Raw genomic sequence first — 13,930 nt, 5'->3', positions numbered from 1 at the left:
GCTGATGGTCCCTGGACCACATAATTAAGTAGCAAAGCAGAGGCTATGTCCCTGGGAGTTAAGTTTCTAGATCTTCCAAAATTTCTTTGCAGTGTGGTTATATTAGTTTTCTATAGCTGCTGTAAGAAATTACCAAAAACTTAGTGGCCCAAAATAACACAATTTCTTACCTTATATTTCTATAGTTCAGAAGTCTTCTGTGAGTCTCACTGGGCTAAAATCCAGGCATTGGAAGGGCTGAGCTCCTTCTGGGAGGTTGCAGAAGGGAATTGGTTTCCTTGACTTTTCTAGTTTCTAGAGACCATCATCATTCCTTGGAGTTCCCTTCCTCCATCTTCAAAGTCAGCAACAGAGCGAGCACCTCTCTGACTCTGCTGCTATCATCATATCTCTTCCTCTGATTCTCCCTTCTGCCTCTCTCTTCCACTTTTAAAGAACCCTTGTGAATACACTGGGCCCATGTGTATCATCTAGGATTATCTCCATATTATATGTAGCAACCTTAATTGCATTTTCAGTGCAATGAAACATAACATGTCCACTGGTTGTGGGGATGAAGACGTGAACATTTGGGGGGCATTATTCTGCCTATCATCATGATTATAATGATCTACACACCCACCAGCAGCATGAGTGTTTCTGTTGCTCCTATCTTTGCCAACATTTGGTTTTGACAGACATCGGTTATTGCCAGTCTGGTGGAGTGTGGCATGGTATCTTATTTTTTTGTTGTTGTTTTCATCTTCATTTCCTTAACTGCTTGTGCAGTTAAGCGCCCTTTTAATATGTTTACAGGTCATTTCCCCTTCCACGATTTGACCATTTGTATCCTTTGCCTATTTTCAATTGGGATGTTTGTGTTTTCTTCTTGATTTGTAGAAGCTATTTATTTATTCTAGACACTAGTTTTTTTAATCACGTCTAAAGTTGCAATGTCAATATAGTTGATTTTTAAAATTTCTTTATAGTTTATAATTTTTTGTCATTGAGATAGCTTTCTCTACCCTAGGTTCACAAAAATTTTCTCCTAAAAGCATTATGGTTTTGTTTTTCATATTTGTCTTTAATCCATCTGGAATTTACTTTTGTACATGAGGAATGGATTTTTTGTGTGTATATAAACAATTGTCCTAGCATTTATCAAGTTGTCAGTTGCTTCCCTTCTGATTTTTTAATACCTTTTTCACATATAAGGTTTCTCATATGTCTGGGTCTGTTTCTGGATATTTATCATACCTTTACCAATTATACATTTTGTTAATTCTAATAACTTTATAATAAATCATTATATCTCATGGGGCAAATTATCTTCTACTTCAAATTCCTCTTGGTTCCTTTATATAAATTTTTTTAAAAGATTTTATTTATTTATATGACAGAGAGAGACACAGTGAGAGAGGGAACACAAGCAGGGGGAGCGGGAGAGGGAGAAGCAGGCCTTCCGCTGAGCAGGGAGCCTGATGCAGGGCTCGATCCCAGGACCCTGGGATCATGACCTGAGCCGAAGGCAGACGCTTAACGACTGAGCCACCCAGGTGCCCCCCTTTATATAAATTTTACCATTAGTTTGTCAACTTCCTTGAAAAATGAGGTTATTTTTCCCTCCATACTGAATGTACAGACTAATTTGGGATAATTGACATCTTTGTGAAATTGAGTCTTCCCATCCAAAAACATATGGCCTTCCATCTATGCAGGGTTTTAAAAAATGTTTTTCAATAACGTTTTGTGATATTAGCTGTGTTTTTTTTTTTCAGTTAATCCTATTTTTTTATTTTATTATGTTATGTTAATCACCATACATTATATCATTAGTTTTTGATGTAAAGTTCCATGATTCATTGTTTGCATATAACACCCAGTGCTCCATTCAATACATGCCCTCTTTAATACCCATCACCAGGTTAACCCATCCCCTCACCCCCCTTTCTCAGAGTCCATAGTCTCTCATGGTTCGCCTCCCCCTCCAATTTCCCCCTCCTTCATTTTTCCCTTCCTACTACCTTCTTTTTTTTTTTTTTAACATATAATGTATTATTTGTTTCAGAGGTACAGGTCTGTGATTCAACTATCTTACACAATTCACAGCATTCACCATAGCCATACCCTCCCCAATGTCTATCACCCAGCCACCCACGCCTCCCACCCTCCACCACTCCAGCAACTCTCAGTTTGTTTCCTGAGATTAAGAATTCCTCATATATCAGTGAGATTATATGATACATGTCTTTCTCTGATTGACTTATTTCGCTCAGCATAATACCCTCCAGTTCCATCCACGTCATTGCAAATGGCAAGATTTCATTCCTTTTGATGGTTGCATAATATTCCATTGTATATATATACCACATCTTCTTTATCCATAGAGCTACCATACGACCCAGCCATTGCACTACTGGGTATTTACCCCAAAGATACAAATGTAGGGATCCAAAGGGGTACATGCACCCTGATGTTTATAGCAGCAATGTCCACAATAGCCAAACTATGGAAGAGCCAAGATGTCCATTGATATTAGCTGTGTCTTATGTATCTCTTAATTAAATTGATTCCTAGGTATCTCATTTTTGTTGTTGCTATTGTAAATAGAAACTATAAAAATGTATTATCAATTGTCTGCTGGTATTAAGAAAGCAACTGATGTTTATGTTGATCTTTCAGCCAGCAAAACTTGCTCAATTCTCTTATTAACAATCTGTCTTCAGAGTCTCTTAGATTTTCTGTATATAGGTAATCAACTCATAATAATTGATGATAGCTTTGTTTCTTTTTTTCTGTTCTTATATCTTATGCTTCTTTTTTTTGTCCTACTTTACTAGCTAGAACCTCCAATACTTCAATGAACAGAACCAGTGTCCAAGGTATCCTTTTGTTTCTCCTATTTTTAAGAAGTAAGTTTCTAAGGACTCATCATTATGTATATATAGATTTCTATCAATTTTGGTATTTCTGTTTTATTAGTTTAAGTTTCTGTTTCCTAGTTTGGACATAACTGTTGCATTTTATTAAATGATTTTCTGCATCCATTGACATGATTATGATTTCTCCTTTAAATTGTTCATGTAGTAAGTTAATAGATAATTCTAATGTTTAACCAATCTTGCAGTCTTGGAATAAACTCAACTTGGTTATAATGTATTTTTATGCATATATTACTAAGTTTGTTTGGCTAATATTTTATTTAGAGCTTTTGCATCTATGTTCTTGAGTGAGGTTGGCCTTCTTTTCTTGTACTGTCCTTGTCTCTTTTTAGTATCATAGTTACTACACATATAGAAAGTATTTAGCACATTCCTGCACACTTTATTCTCAGAAGGAGTTTGTATAAGATGAGGTTTAGGGGTGCCTGGGTGGCTCAGTCGTTAACCGTCTGCCTTCGGCTCAGGTCATGATCCCGGGGTCCTGGGATCGAGCCCCACATTGGGCTCCCTGCTCAGTGGGAAGCCTGCTTCTCCCTCTCCCACTCCCCCTGCTTGTGTTCCCTCTCTCACTGTGTCTCTCTCTGTCAAGTAAATAAAATCTTAAAAAAAAAAAAAAGTGAGGTTTATATGTTCCTTGAATGTTTGGTAGAACTTGCTTATCAAACTTTCTGGATAGTGCTCTATATATTTCATTATTTCAAAATTTATGTAGTTTAAGTTTTTGTACCCTTCAGCAGTTTTTTTCTTTTTTTTTTTTGAATTTGAAACTGTTACTAAATAATTCTAAATAAAGTGCTTATCATATTTTATCCTCTTTTCCCTTAAAGTTATTTCCAACTGATACAGCTATAGCTATCCTAGCTTTTTTGAATTGCACGTGTTTGGTATATTCGCTCCCTGCTCTTTTCAAGTTTTTTACTTTAGACATTTCTAGATTTTTATGTTTTATGTGTGGCTCTTTTAAGTGACCTATAGCTGGGATTTTAAAAATATTCCTACTTGACATCTTATGTTTCTTAACTGGAAAGTTTGTTTTATTAATAGTTATGATGATTATTGGTATATTTGGATTTATCTTTACATTGTGTTGTGTTTTGTATTCATCTTGCTTTGTCTATGTTTGTTTCCCCTTCTTTACTGCTTTCTATTGAAAAAGGTTTGTTTGTTTAATTCTATTTCTTCTATTTGAACATTCTATTTCCTTTTGGTTTTCATGGCTGTCTTTAAAAAGATAAACATTCTGGAACTAATGAAGCAAAATTAATTTCTCTATCATCTTCCTGAACAATGAAAGGACTTGAGAATACTGTACTGAACTTAAAGAGTACATTTTGGATGATTTTCTCAGATCCTTCTTCCAGTTCTTTAATATTCTCTTCAGCTTTGCCTATTTGCCATTTAACCCATTCCTTGAGGTTTTAAAAATTTCAATTAATTTTTTTTATTTGTACAAGTTACATACGTTCCTTAAAAAAATCTGCCTAGTCTTTTTCTTTTGACAATGTCTTTTTCTTTGTTCATGTTTCCAACTCCTTGTGGGAAATAATTTTAAACACACTTATTTTCTAGCTCCTAGCTGGTATTTTAAATATATGAAGTTCTCAGGAGAGGAGTACCTAATCCTTTTTTTGTATCTGCTGATTCTCATTTGTAGTGGGTTGTTTCCTCATAGGTTTAAATATTTTTATTGTGAATTTGTTTTTACTGTGGCAGGTAGTATACATTTGAATACTGAACATGTGTGTGAGGGCGGACCCATCATCACAAACTTAGGGACCCTGCAGAGTTCAGTCAAAGAGAGACATGCTTACTTCTCACTTATTTGTGTTAGGAGAGAGGGTGGGGCTATATCCACTGAAATGCAATATGTAACTCTCTGAGGGTCTGGCTTTAGGTGAGGCTCTTACTTCCAACTCCTAATCCGGCCTAAGCTTTGCTCCCACATGGTCATTAACACTTGGTTGTTACAGAACTGGTAACCCTTACTTCCCTCTATGTCCCTCCAGGGGAGCCCTAGCATCAGCTCTCAGGCTTACAAGTTTGGTTTTGGTTCCCCCCTCTACGTTGGCCCCTGGATACTTCCCTACTTTATTGGTAGTTCATTTGTACATTTAAGGTTATTATTATAATGTATGCATTTCTAGGTGTTTTGTGCAGGAGAGTTTTGAAGGAAGAAAAATCCCTAAATTTTAAAACTTTAAAAACATAATCTTTGACTCTACACCTAGTGAAATAATGCAATTTCCACATAATACCAGTTTATGAAAAGAAACATTCCTAAAGTCAGCTTATTCCTCTCCCCTAGCAATTTCTTCATTTAGACTTACCAGTTTTGCTTTGTTGTCTGTCATTTTAAAAATGTGTGTTTATAAAAGTATAGTTGCAACTCCAGAAGGATTAAAGATGGAATAACTAGGAATGGACTTGGCTTCTAGAGCAATCAAAATTCTTACTCTAAGTTGGTTTATCTTGGAATCAGGGGAGTAACTTTCACAACTTAGACCTCTAAAACTGTGTACAAAGGAAAAGTGGGGCAAGTTTTCTATACATAAAGGACCGTGGAACCGTAAAGGCACCACACAAAATGCTGCAACGATGATCTTGCTTCCATGCCTCTACGCCGGCTGACTTATTTCTCCCCCTACCTCCCCTGCCCTCCCTTTCATCCCTCAGTGCTACCAATTCAAGTTACAACAGCTAATCCTCGGGGGGACAGTCTTAGCCCAGTTTCCCCACCTCTTTCCCCTCTGACCCTCCTCCAATTAATCTGACTGCAGCGTAAAACTTTGCGGTCTATTATTGTGCAACGTTCACGTTTCCCTCATCCTCCCACCCAGCCCCCTCCCCTCCAAATTTAGGGGAACTCCCGTTACCGCAGTGCCACCGGCATTACTCATTCATCTCCATTCAGGCTTCCCCCAGCATTTATTAAGGGCTCTGGGCTCTTGCCTCTCACTCTCACTCTCCTCTGCTCAAATACCGCTCACTTGAGCGCTTCTCGCCTCGTCCCCTCGGGCCAGCTGTGGGAAGTGGCAGAAGAAAGAACTTTGTCTTTCTCCAGCTATGCATCTCCCTGTGATTCTGTTTTGCGCTCTCTGGTCTGCGGTGTCGGCGGAGACCTCAGATGATTATGAACTCATGTATGTGAATCTGGACAACGAAATAGACAATGGACTCCATCCCACGGAGGACCGTAAGTTCTTTTTAACTGTTTCTCTGCTAACCCTAACTACATATGCACCTCTTTGGGTCCAAATATTATACATACACTTTGTAGCCAAGGAAATGTGCTAAACATCATAGTTTGTTTTGCAAAAGAAAGAAGCACTTTAGGAAAGGGGGAGGTTTCAAAAAGTTATTTCTGTCACAGATACATAATGGCTTGAACCGCATGCAATCGCCGATATTTGCCTGTTTTGAGCCTCACGAACGGCAATTTCACAGAGTTCCACGTAATATATATCTGCATGAACGGTTCCTGTCATTGTCGAGATACTCACACGCTGTTTTTCCGAGATGTCCTTAAAGGGAAGGGGGTGCTGGGGATGGGCAGGAACTTGGGACCACCGAGGGAGGTCACCTTTGTACAAAGCGCACCCAAGGAAGGCCTGGGCGGATCAGTAACGTGTGTGTCCCTCGCTCTAGCCACGCCGTGTGACTGCCGTCGGGAGCACACCGAGTGGGACAAGCTCTTCATCATGCTGGAGGACTCGCAGATGAGAGAGGGCATGCTGCTGCAGGCCACCGACGACGTCCTCCGAGGCGAGCTGCAGAGGCTGCGGGCGGAGCTGGGCCGCCTGGCCGGCAGCCTGGGGAGGCCGTGCGCGCCGCCCGGCCCCGCGGAGGCCCGGCTGGCCCGGGCGCTGGACGAGCTGCTGCAGGCGAGCCGCGACGCAGGCCGCAGGCTGGCGCGCTTGGAGACCGCCGGGACGCCGCGCCCGGAGGAGGCGGGGCGCGCCCTGGGCGCCGTGCTCGAGGAGCTGCGGCGGACGCGAGCCGATCTCCGCGCCGTGCAGGGCTGGGCTGCCGGGCGCTGGCTGCCCGCAGGTAAGGACGCCGGGCGGAGCGGCCTCCGCCCCCCACTATCCCCCCCCAGCCCCCCCCCACCCTGCGTCTTTGTCCTCGGAACGCGCGTGGCGGGAAGCCTGGTGGCAGCCCTCTAGGGGCAGCTTCAGTGGAGACACACACGCCTCTGTTTCTCCATGGACGCTAACAGGGCTCACACACACACACCATACGAGGCGCAAAAACTGGCTTTAAAAGGTATTCTCCAGCCCCGAGGAGCCCAGAAGAGAGCTATAGACATAAACATCACAGTCTTGAAAATAGACATCAGGGGCCCCTGACTGACACCTGATCCGACCAGGCGGTGCGGGAGCTCTGTTGGCCGGTTATAACCGTGACCTCTCTAGCTGCCTGGCTTCCCTCCGTTAGGGATTTCCACTTCTTCTAATTTTAGCCTGTCTCTCTCTTTAAGGGAGCTCTGGTTCCCCGCGCTACTTCAGGGCCCAGCCTAATTTTTAGGGACACGTTCCTATCCCTGGGCCGGCCCCTCATCCCCGCTGGTTCTGGCTGGAGACTTGAGACTGAACCTCGTCTCCTGAAGGATTAGTGGAATTCCTGAGGGGTCCCCCAGGCCCTGGGGTCTGTGGAATTAGCCCGCTAGAGGGGAGCTCTGAGTATGTGAGGTTTGGGATAAACCTGCTGGGCGGGATCCACAGTGAAATGGTCTGATGTAGAAGAAAATTGGTAACCCCCCTCCCCAGGGATTTAGGGGGCCAGGACCAAACAGGAGAGAGGCGGTTCAAACCAGATACAACTTGTTGAAGTCCCCTGTGACATGAATGAATCTCCAAACACACATGGGCTCGAAATAATACATTTGAAAGAATACATTTGAATAATACATTTGAAAGACAGTTAAACGAAATGAGACGATTTGGAGCCAAATAACCCTCCTTTATAAATCAAAATTTCTAAGAGGTAGTAGTGCAAAAATCTTTTGTGGGTTATATTAGAAAATCAGTGACTTAGTTAGAAAATATAACTTACACTGTTCCTGAGAATCTCATGAACAGAAAACATTACAAACAGTGCCATCCCTCTTTATATTTACAATAAAGCAAATCATCTGTTGGGGTAGGAGGAAGAATCATAAGCATGTGTGAGAGCATGTTTCATTTAAAATTACAGAAACCATACCGGAGTATCAGCCTTTCCTAAATATTTGAGGACTGTTTATCAGTGCTGAGCATATTTTCTTGAATATTCACTACGGTTTCAGAGACTGAAAAAGCATAAAATCAAATATACAATAGATCCTCAATGTAAGTGACAAAGAGACAAATTATAATTCTGTGGCTATTTTAATGGATGAAATTGTCTTGTCTTTGGCAAACCATGAGAAATGATAGTACATATAGTGTACCCCCAAAAGTGAAGGATTAACACTAATTTTCACTCTCACCTCTGTATACTGGTTAGAGCAGAGAGGGATGTATTTCTGAGTTCTAAAATGTTAATTTCTTATTATATATATATATATTTATTTTACCCACATGGTTTGATTTCTCCTTTCTTGGTTTCCTGCCAGCTTGGTTCCTAAGGGATTCCTAATTATTCTGTTGTCAGCCTCCTAAGAACCTGGTTTTAATTTTGTTTGGTCTTTGATAATATAATCAGAAAAACCTATTAGTTAAAAGCCATTTCATGAGAGAGTTTCTGACATTTCTGACATTTTAAAGAGATATCAAGAGCCTCAATCACTGGTCCCCACCAAAAAAGCCACAAAAAAACCTGTGAACACGAAAATTCCAACTCCATGAATTCACATAGCCAGTGTAGCCTGCAGGGGAAGCTGGGTCTCTGAGAGGCAATCAAAGAATGCTTCGGAATGCAGTCCTGACTGCCTGGGTTTATTTAAACAGGAAGTCGGTTCATTGAACTGCAGTAGGCCCCCTCTGGAACACTACTTTACTGGGACATTCAGAGACTATCTCAAATGGTCATGCATATGGTGATCTTTTGTTCCGTGATCTTTGTTTGATTTAATTAACACAACTAGGAAAAAAAAAAGTATCTACCAATTTCATTTGAAACAAGAATGCCTCATTAAGAATGAATCTTAAAAGTCTTGAAAAATTCAAATGATTCAGTGAAAAAGCGAATACCAAAATGTGACAGGACCAATTTGTGCTTTGGTATTGTAGTTACTTTTATACGATTTTCTGAATCTCAGTATTTCTTCGACTATTTCTAGGTCCACATCTGTTTAATTTTTTAGGACAGAGCCTAGCCCTCAATCACTTGCAGGCATTTAGCTTAGTTTAACACACTGCATGGATGCTTGGTGCCTGCAAGTTCCTATATTCACCAGTTAGTCTTTAAAGGCTCTGGAAGCTTGCTTGTCAGAACTATTTTATGATAAATCTTTAATTTGTTATAAAGTGAATACCTAGCCCTCATTTAGATTTTTTTAAAAAAAATTCTTTTTCTGGTCTCTTATAAACATATGAAGTTATCACAAAGCAGAGCTCACCTATGAAAGGTTTTAGCACATTTCCCAGAGACACCTAGAAGGTCTTCACTTCAGCATCTCTAGCTCCCTGACCAAACATGGGACCTGGAAATGAACTGAGGTAGGAGTTTACTATGCGCCCACCCCGGTGTCTGAATGTCTCCTTCTAAGTGCTCTTTAGCAGAAATATGTTCTCCACCAGGCCCCTTGGAAGAGTTCACTCTTCCTTAAAGGTTTTCTATTGCTGCCTAAATAGTAATCATAAGCATGTGGACAAAATAAGAGTTTTTGAGAATAGCCTTGGTCTACACAGTTCTTCTGGAGTACTACACACTTCCTGCTTACAGACTCATAGACTATTAGAAGGAGAATGGAAGGGGCTTTTATAGATAACAGGAAAGCCTGGAGAAATTATGGGGCTCATCAAAAACTGCATGCTTGCTAATAGTAAAACAAACTGAATTCCATCTCTCCTAGCCAAATCGAGGGGTTCTTTTCCCATTAAGAGGCAATGCAGTGTTTTAGTTAAGGGTGTGGCCTCTGCAGCCACAGTGCCCAAGTTCAAACCCCCAGTTTTACCACTTACCAGCTAGCAAGCAGACCCAAGTTACTTAGTGCTCTATGCCTCAGTTCTCTCATCTGTAGAATGGGAATATTAAGACTATCTCTTAGGGTTGATAAGGAGGAATAAAATGATACAGAGTGATGAGAATAATATCTGGTACACAGTGAATACCCAATAAGAGTGAGTCATCATTATTATACATTGTTGCCTTTCAAAGGTAGTTTTCTACAAACTTTGCAAAGTTAACAAATATATGGTGGGTTTATTTAAACAGGAAATCAGTTCATTTAAAATTACAGAAACAGTTATCAGTCTTTCCTAAATATTTGAGGACCGTTTATCAGTGCTGAGCATATTTTCTTGAATATTCACTACGGTTTCAGAGACTGAAAAAGTATAAAATCAAATATACGATAGATCCTCAATGTGAGTGACAAAGAGACAAATTATAATTCTGTGGACAGCAACAATATGACTGTCCTAGAGTTTCATTTAAAAACGTATGTTAATAATGGGTAAATGGGTGAGCTAGGTCCATTGAATTTCATAGGCTGGTTGGTTTGTTTTTTATTCTGGAAGTTTGGTGAAGTCAAGAAGAGGGAAACAAGTCTGGCTCTAAGTTCTTGGAAATGAACAGTGTCATTGTTTGAAGTTAACGTGTAGTGATTCAACCATATTTATATATAAAAAAAAGTAGTAACAGAAAATAAACTACTTGTGAGGGAAAGTAATGGTTAAAATAGGTTTCCATTATTTTCTGAGTTTGGACAATTTGGCTACTCTGCATGCCTCCTTCACTTAGATGCTTCATTGAGTAAGCCTGACAATTGACTTTCTTTATTCCCGTTTTCTTTGTGCTATCGAGATCACACTTGAAGCTCCTCAAGTCATAATGTGATACAGCATATAATTTTCAGTTGTGGTCGTTAAAGTGCCTATGCTAAAATACGTAAACGCTGGAATCATCTCTGAATGAATTTATATTTTCTCTCACATCCTTCTCACTTTCTTGCTCCTCTAGGTTGTGAAATAGCAATTTTATTCCCAATGCGTTCCAAGAAGATTTTTGGAAGCGTACATCCAGTGACACCAATGAAGCTTGAGTCTTTTAGTGCCTGCGTTTGGGTCAAAGCCACAGATGTATTAAACAAAACCATCCTGTTTTCCTATGGCACAAAGAGAAATCCATATGAGATCCAGCTGTACTTCAGCTATCAGTCCATAGTGTTTGTGGTGGGTGGAGCGGAGAACAAACTGATTGCCAATACTGTGATTTCCCTGGGAAAGTGGACCCATCTGTGCAGCACCTGGAATTCTGAGAGAGGACGCACGTCCTTGTGGGTAAACGGTGAGCTGATGGCTACCACTGTCGAGATGGCCACAGGTCACATTGTTCCCGAGGGAGGAATCCTGCAGATTGGCCAAGAAAAGAACGGCTGCTGTGTGGGTGGTGGCTTTGATGAAACCCTAGCCTTTTCTGGAAGACTCACAGCCTTCAATATCTGGGATCGCGTTCTCAGCAATGAAGAGATAAGAGAGACTGGCGGAGCAGAGTCTTGTCACATCCGGGGAAATATTGTTGGGTGGGGAGTCACAGAGATTCAGCCACACGGAGGAGCTCAGTATGTTTCATAAATGTTGTGACACTCTACTTGAAGCCAAAGAAAGAAACTCACATTTTAAACATATGCCAGTTGGGACAGTCTAAAAACCTCAGTGCATATTAAGAACACTTGAGACTAATGAAGGGGAGAGTTGAGATCAATATTTATCTTGGCAAAATACCGAATAAACAGTTGAAGAGAAAACATTGGAGAATGCTTTTCCGGATATTGTTACTAGATTTTATGCCATGGTGCTTTGAGATTAATGCTGTGTGTTTGTCAGATAGACTCTCAAATAATTAAAAAGGACTATTGTTGAACAGAAGGACAATTGTTTTACTTTTCTTTGGTTAATTTTGTTTTGGCCAGAGATGACTTTTACATTGGAAGAAAAATAACATTTGCTGTCCATTGTTCATTGTTATTGGTATGTACCTTATTATTAAAAAATGATAAAACATATTTATACTACAATGTGACTTAACAAATGCAAATGTAGTTTATGTGTTATAATCGAGTGTCACTTTTTTGAGAAGATAGTTATATAAGTTATATTGTAAAATGGTTTTGTATTAATTTTATTAAGACTATTTTTGTAAAGCTCTACTGTAAATAAAATATTTTATAAAACTACCCCATGTCATCTAATTATAAATTTAAAAGATGTTTTGGAGCAAATCTACACTCAAAGTAGGAACTAGTTTTCAGATACTAACTATTGTGTAAATAGTAATAGTTAATATTGTTAGAAATAAACTGTAGAGTTGTTTTAAACTTCGCTTCCTATAAATCATGAGCAAGAAATTTGATCTTGGCTAAGTCAATTCATCTCTCTGGGTTTTAGTTTTCTCAACTGAGAAATCAAGGAATTGAGGAAATATTGATCTCTAAGTCCCAATTTGATGTTTCTATGATCATATAATGTTGTGTCGTATGTAACACAGAATCAAACTATCAGAGTTCCCCAAATATACATGACGAGGACTGTTCCTTAGGGAGATCTAAGAATCTGGAAAAACAGTGACTCCTGCCCTTAAAACATACCCCATTCTCTTACTCATGCCTGAAGGAGAGGGCAGTCAAGGTCCTTCACCCTGCAGATGGGGAGGTACCTCTCAACCACACTAGTGTTCTCCTCCTGTAAAGGCTATGCAGGGCTAATAGAAGACCAGCCACAAAGCTGCTTCTGAATGTCAGCAGCAAATGTGGTTGAGCCACAGGGATAATGTGTCCACCTAAAGATAGGGCCTGGACAACCACAGGTCATCTCCGGTTTGTGAGGTTTGGAGAATAGGGCCAGGAGCAGTTACCAAACTACATTTTAGAACTAGTCAAGTGTCCTTAGACAAGTTACTTAACTTCTCCGGGTCTTCTCAGTAAAAGAAGGGACTTGGTCTCTCAGTGCCTTTAGCAATAAAATCTCAAGAATCTAGGAATCTTTGGTCATGGCATCAGTATAGCTTCATCCCATTTGTGAGATCCCCAAAATCAGGCTGATTCTTAGAGAAGAAGAGTGTTCACAGTTATGAACTGTTCACAGTTATGAGGTCATAGGCCAGTCACAGACCCTTGGAGATTACATGATTCAAGATTGTGGGCACAGTGGCCATATGTAAGTCCTTCTTTATCCATTATCTTTATGACCTGAATGCTTAACTGGAAGATGAAATACTGGATCCAACTGTAAGCAGAGAGTAAGGCATGCTTTCAATTTCCACATCTCAGCATGAATTAGATCTGTTCAAAAGATCCAACATGATGCAGGACAAAATACATTCAAACTAATATGCTGACAGAGTTAAACATAAGGGTCTTTTTAATTTCTCTATGGGAATTACATGTTGAGGGTAAAGAAGAAGAAAATAGAAGAAAAACAAGTAATTCTTGGGTTACAAAAGTAGAAACTTCATCTGCTACAGCAATAAATCCAGATAAGTGTTTCAAGGGACTTCTGATTGTTTCCTCATACCTATTTTCCTTCTTTTCCAAAGGAACAGAATTCCGGTTTCAATGGTAGGTATGCCCACTCAGAGCAAAGTCTATATTTTCCAGCATCAGTTGCAGCTGTGTGTGGCCAGATGACTAAGTGCTAACTGATGTTGAAATACTGAACGTGATTCTCTTTCTCTTCCTCCTTCCACTTGATTGGAATATGGTTGTGATGGCAGGAGTTTCAGCAACCATCTCAGATCATGAAATTCGGTGTAGGAATATAGAAGAAGCTTGGGTCTGTTCGTGTTCTGAAGCTGCCTTGGCAGTCCTGGGCTGCCTGTTCCTGCACTTCTCTAACGTGAAGAAAACCACACTTCTGTCATTTTAAATC

The 13,930-nt window shown here is 40.1% G+C and overlaps 2 protein-coding genes across 2 annotated transcripts in view; one reads left to right on the top strand and one right to left on the bottom strand.

Moving 5' to 3' along the window:
- The window catches only part of VEPH1 (ventricular zone expressed PH domain containing 1), a 222,112-nt gene that overhangs the window by 161,421 nt on the left and 46,761 nt on the right, over nt 1-13,930 (bottom strand). The window lies entirely within an intron of this gene.
- PTX3 (pentraxin 3) lies at nt 5,845-12,240 on the top strand. The gene is made up of 3 exons (XM_032408364.1): nt 5,845-6,114; nt 6,567-6,968; nt 11,025-12,240. The coding sequence occupies exons 1-3, from the start codon at nt 5,985-5,987 to the stop codon at nt 11,636-11,638; spliced, it is 1,146 nt and encodes a 381-aa protein (XP_032264255.1). The 5' UTR covers nt 5,845-5,984; the 3' UTR covers nt 11,639-12,240.

Source organism: Phoca vitulina, unplaced genomic scaffold (genome assembly GCF_004348235.1).
Source record: "Phoca vitulina isolate PV1807 unplaced genomic scaffold, GSC_HSeal_1.0 scaffold10, whole genome shotgun sequence".
Taxonomy (NCBI): Eukaryota; Metazoa; Chordata; class Mammalia; order Carnivora; family Phocidae; genus Phoca; species Phoca vitulina.
Note: the sequence above shows the minus strand (reverse complement) of the source record. Positions and strands in the feature narration are given on the sequence as shown.

What these genes read in the sequence shown, in the direction of transcription:
- PTX3 (XM_032408364.1), top strand. Translation starts at nt 5,985, where the DNA reads ATGCATCTCCCTGTGATTCTGTTTTGCGCTCTCTGGTCTGCGGTGTCG. An exon ending in ACTCCATCCCACGGAGGACC is followed by an intron (nt 6,115 to 6,566) that starts GTAAGTTCTTTT and finishes CCCTCGCTCTAG; the next exon opens with CCACGCCGTGTGACTGCCGT. An exon ending in CGGGCGCTGGCTGCCCGCAG is followed by an intron (nt 6,969 to 11,024) that starts GTAAGGACGCCG and finishes TTGCTCCTCTAG; the next exon opens with GTTGTGAAATAGCAATTTTA.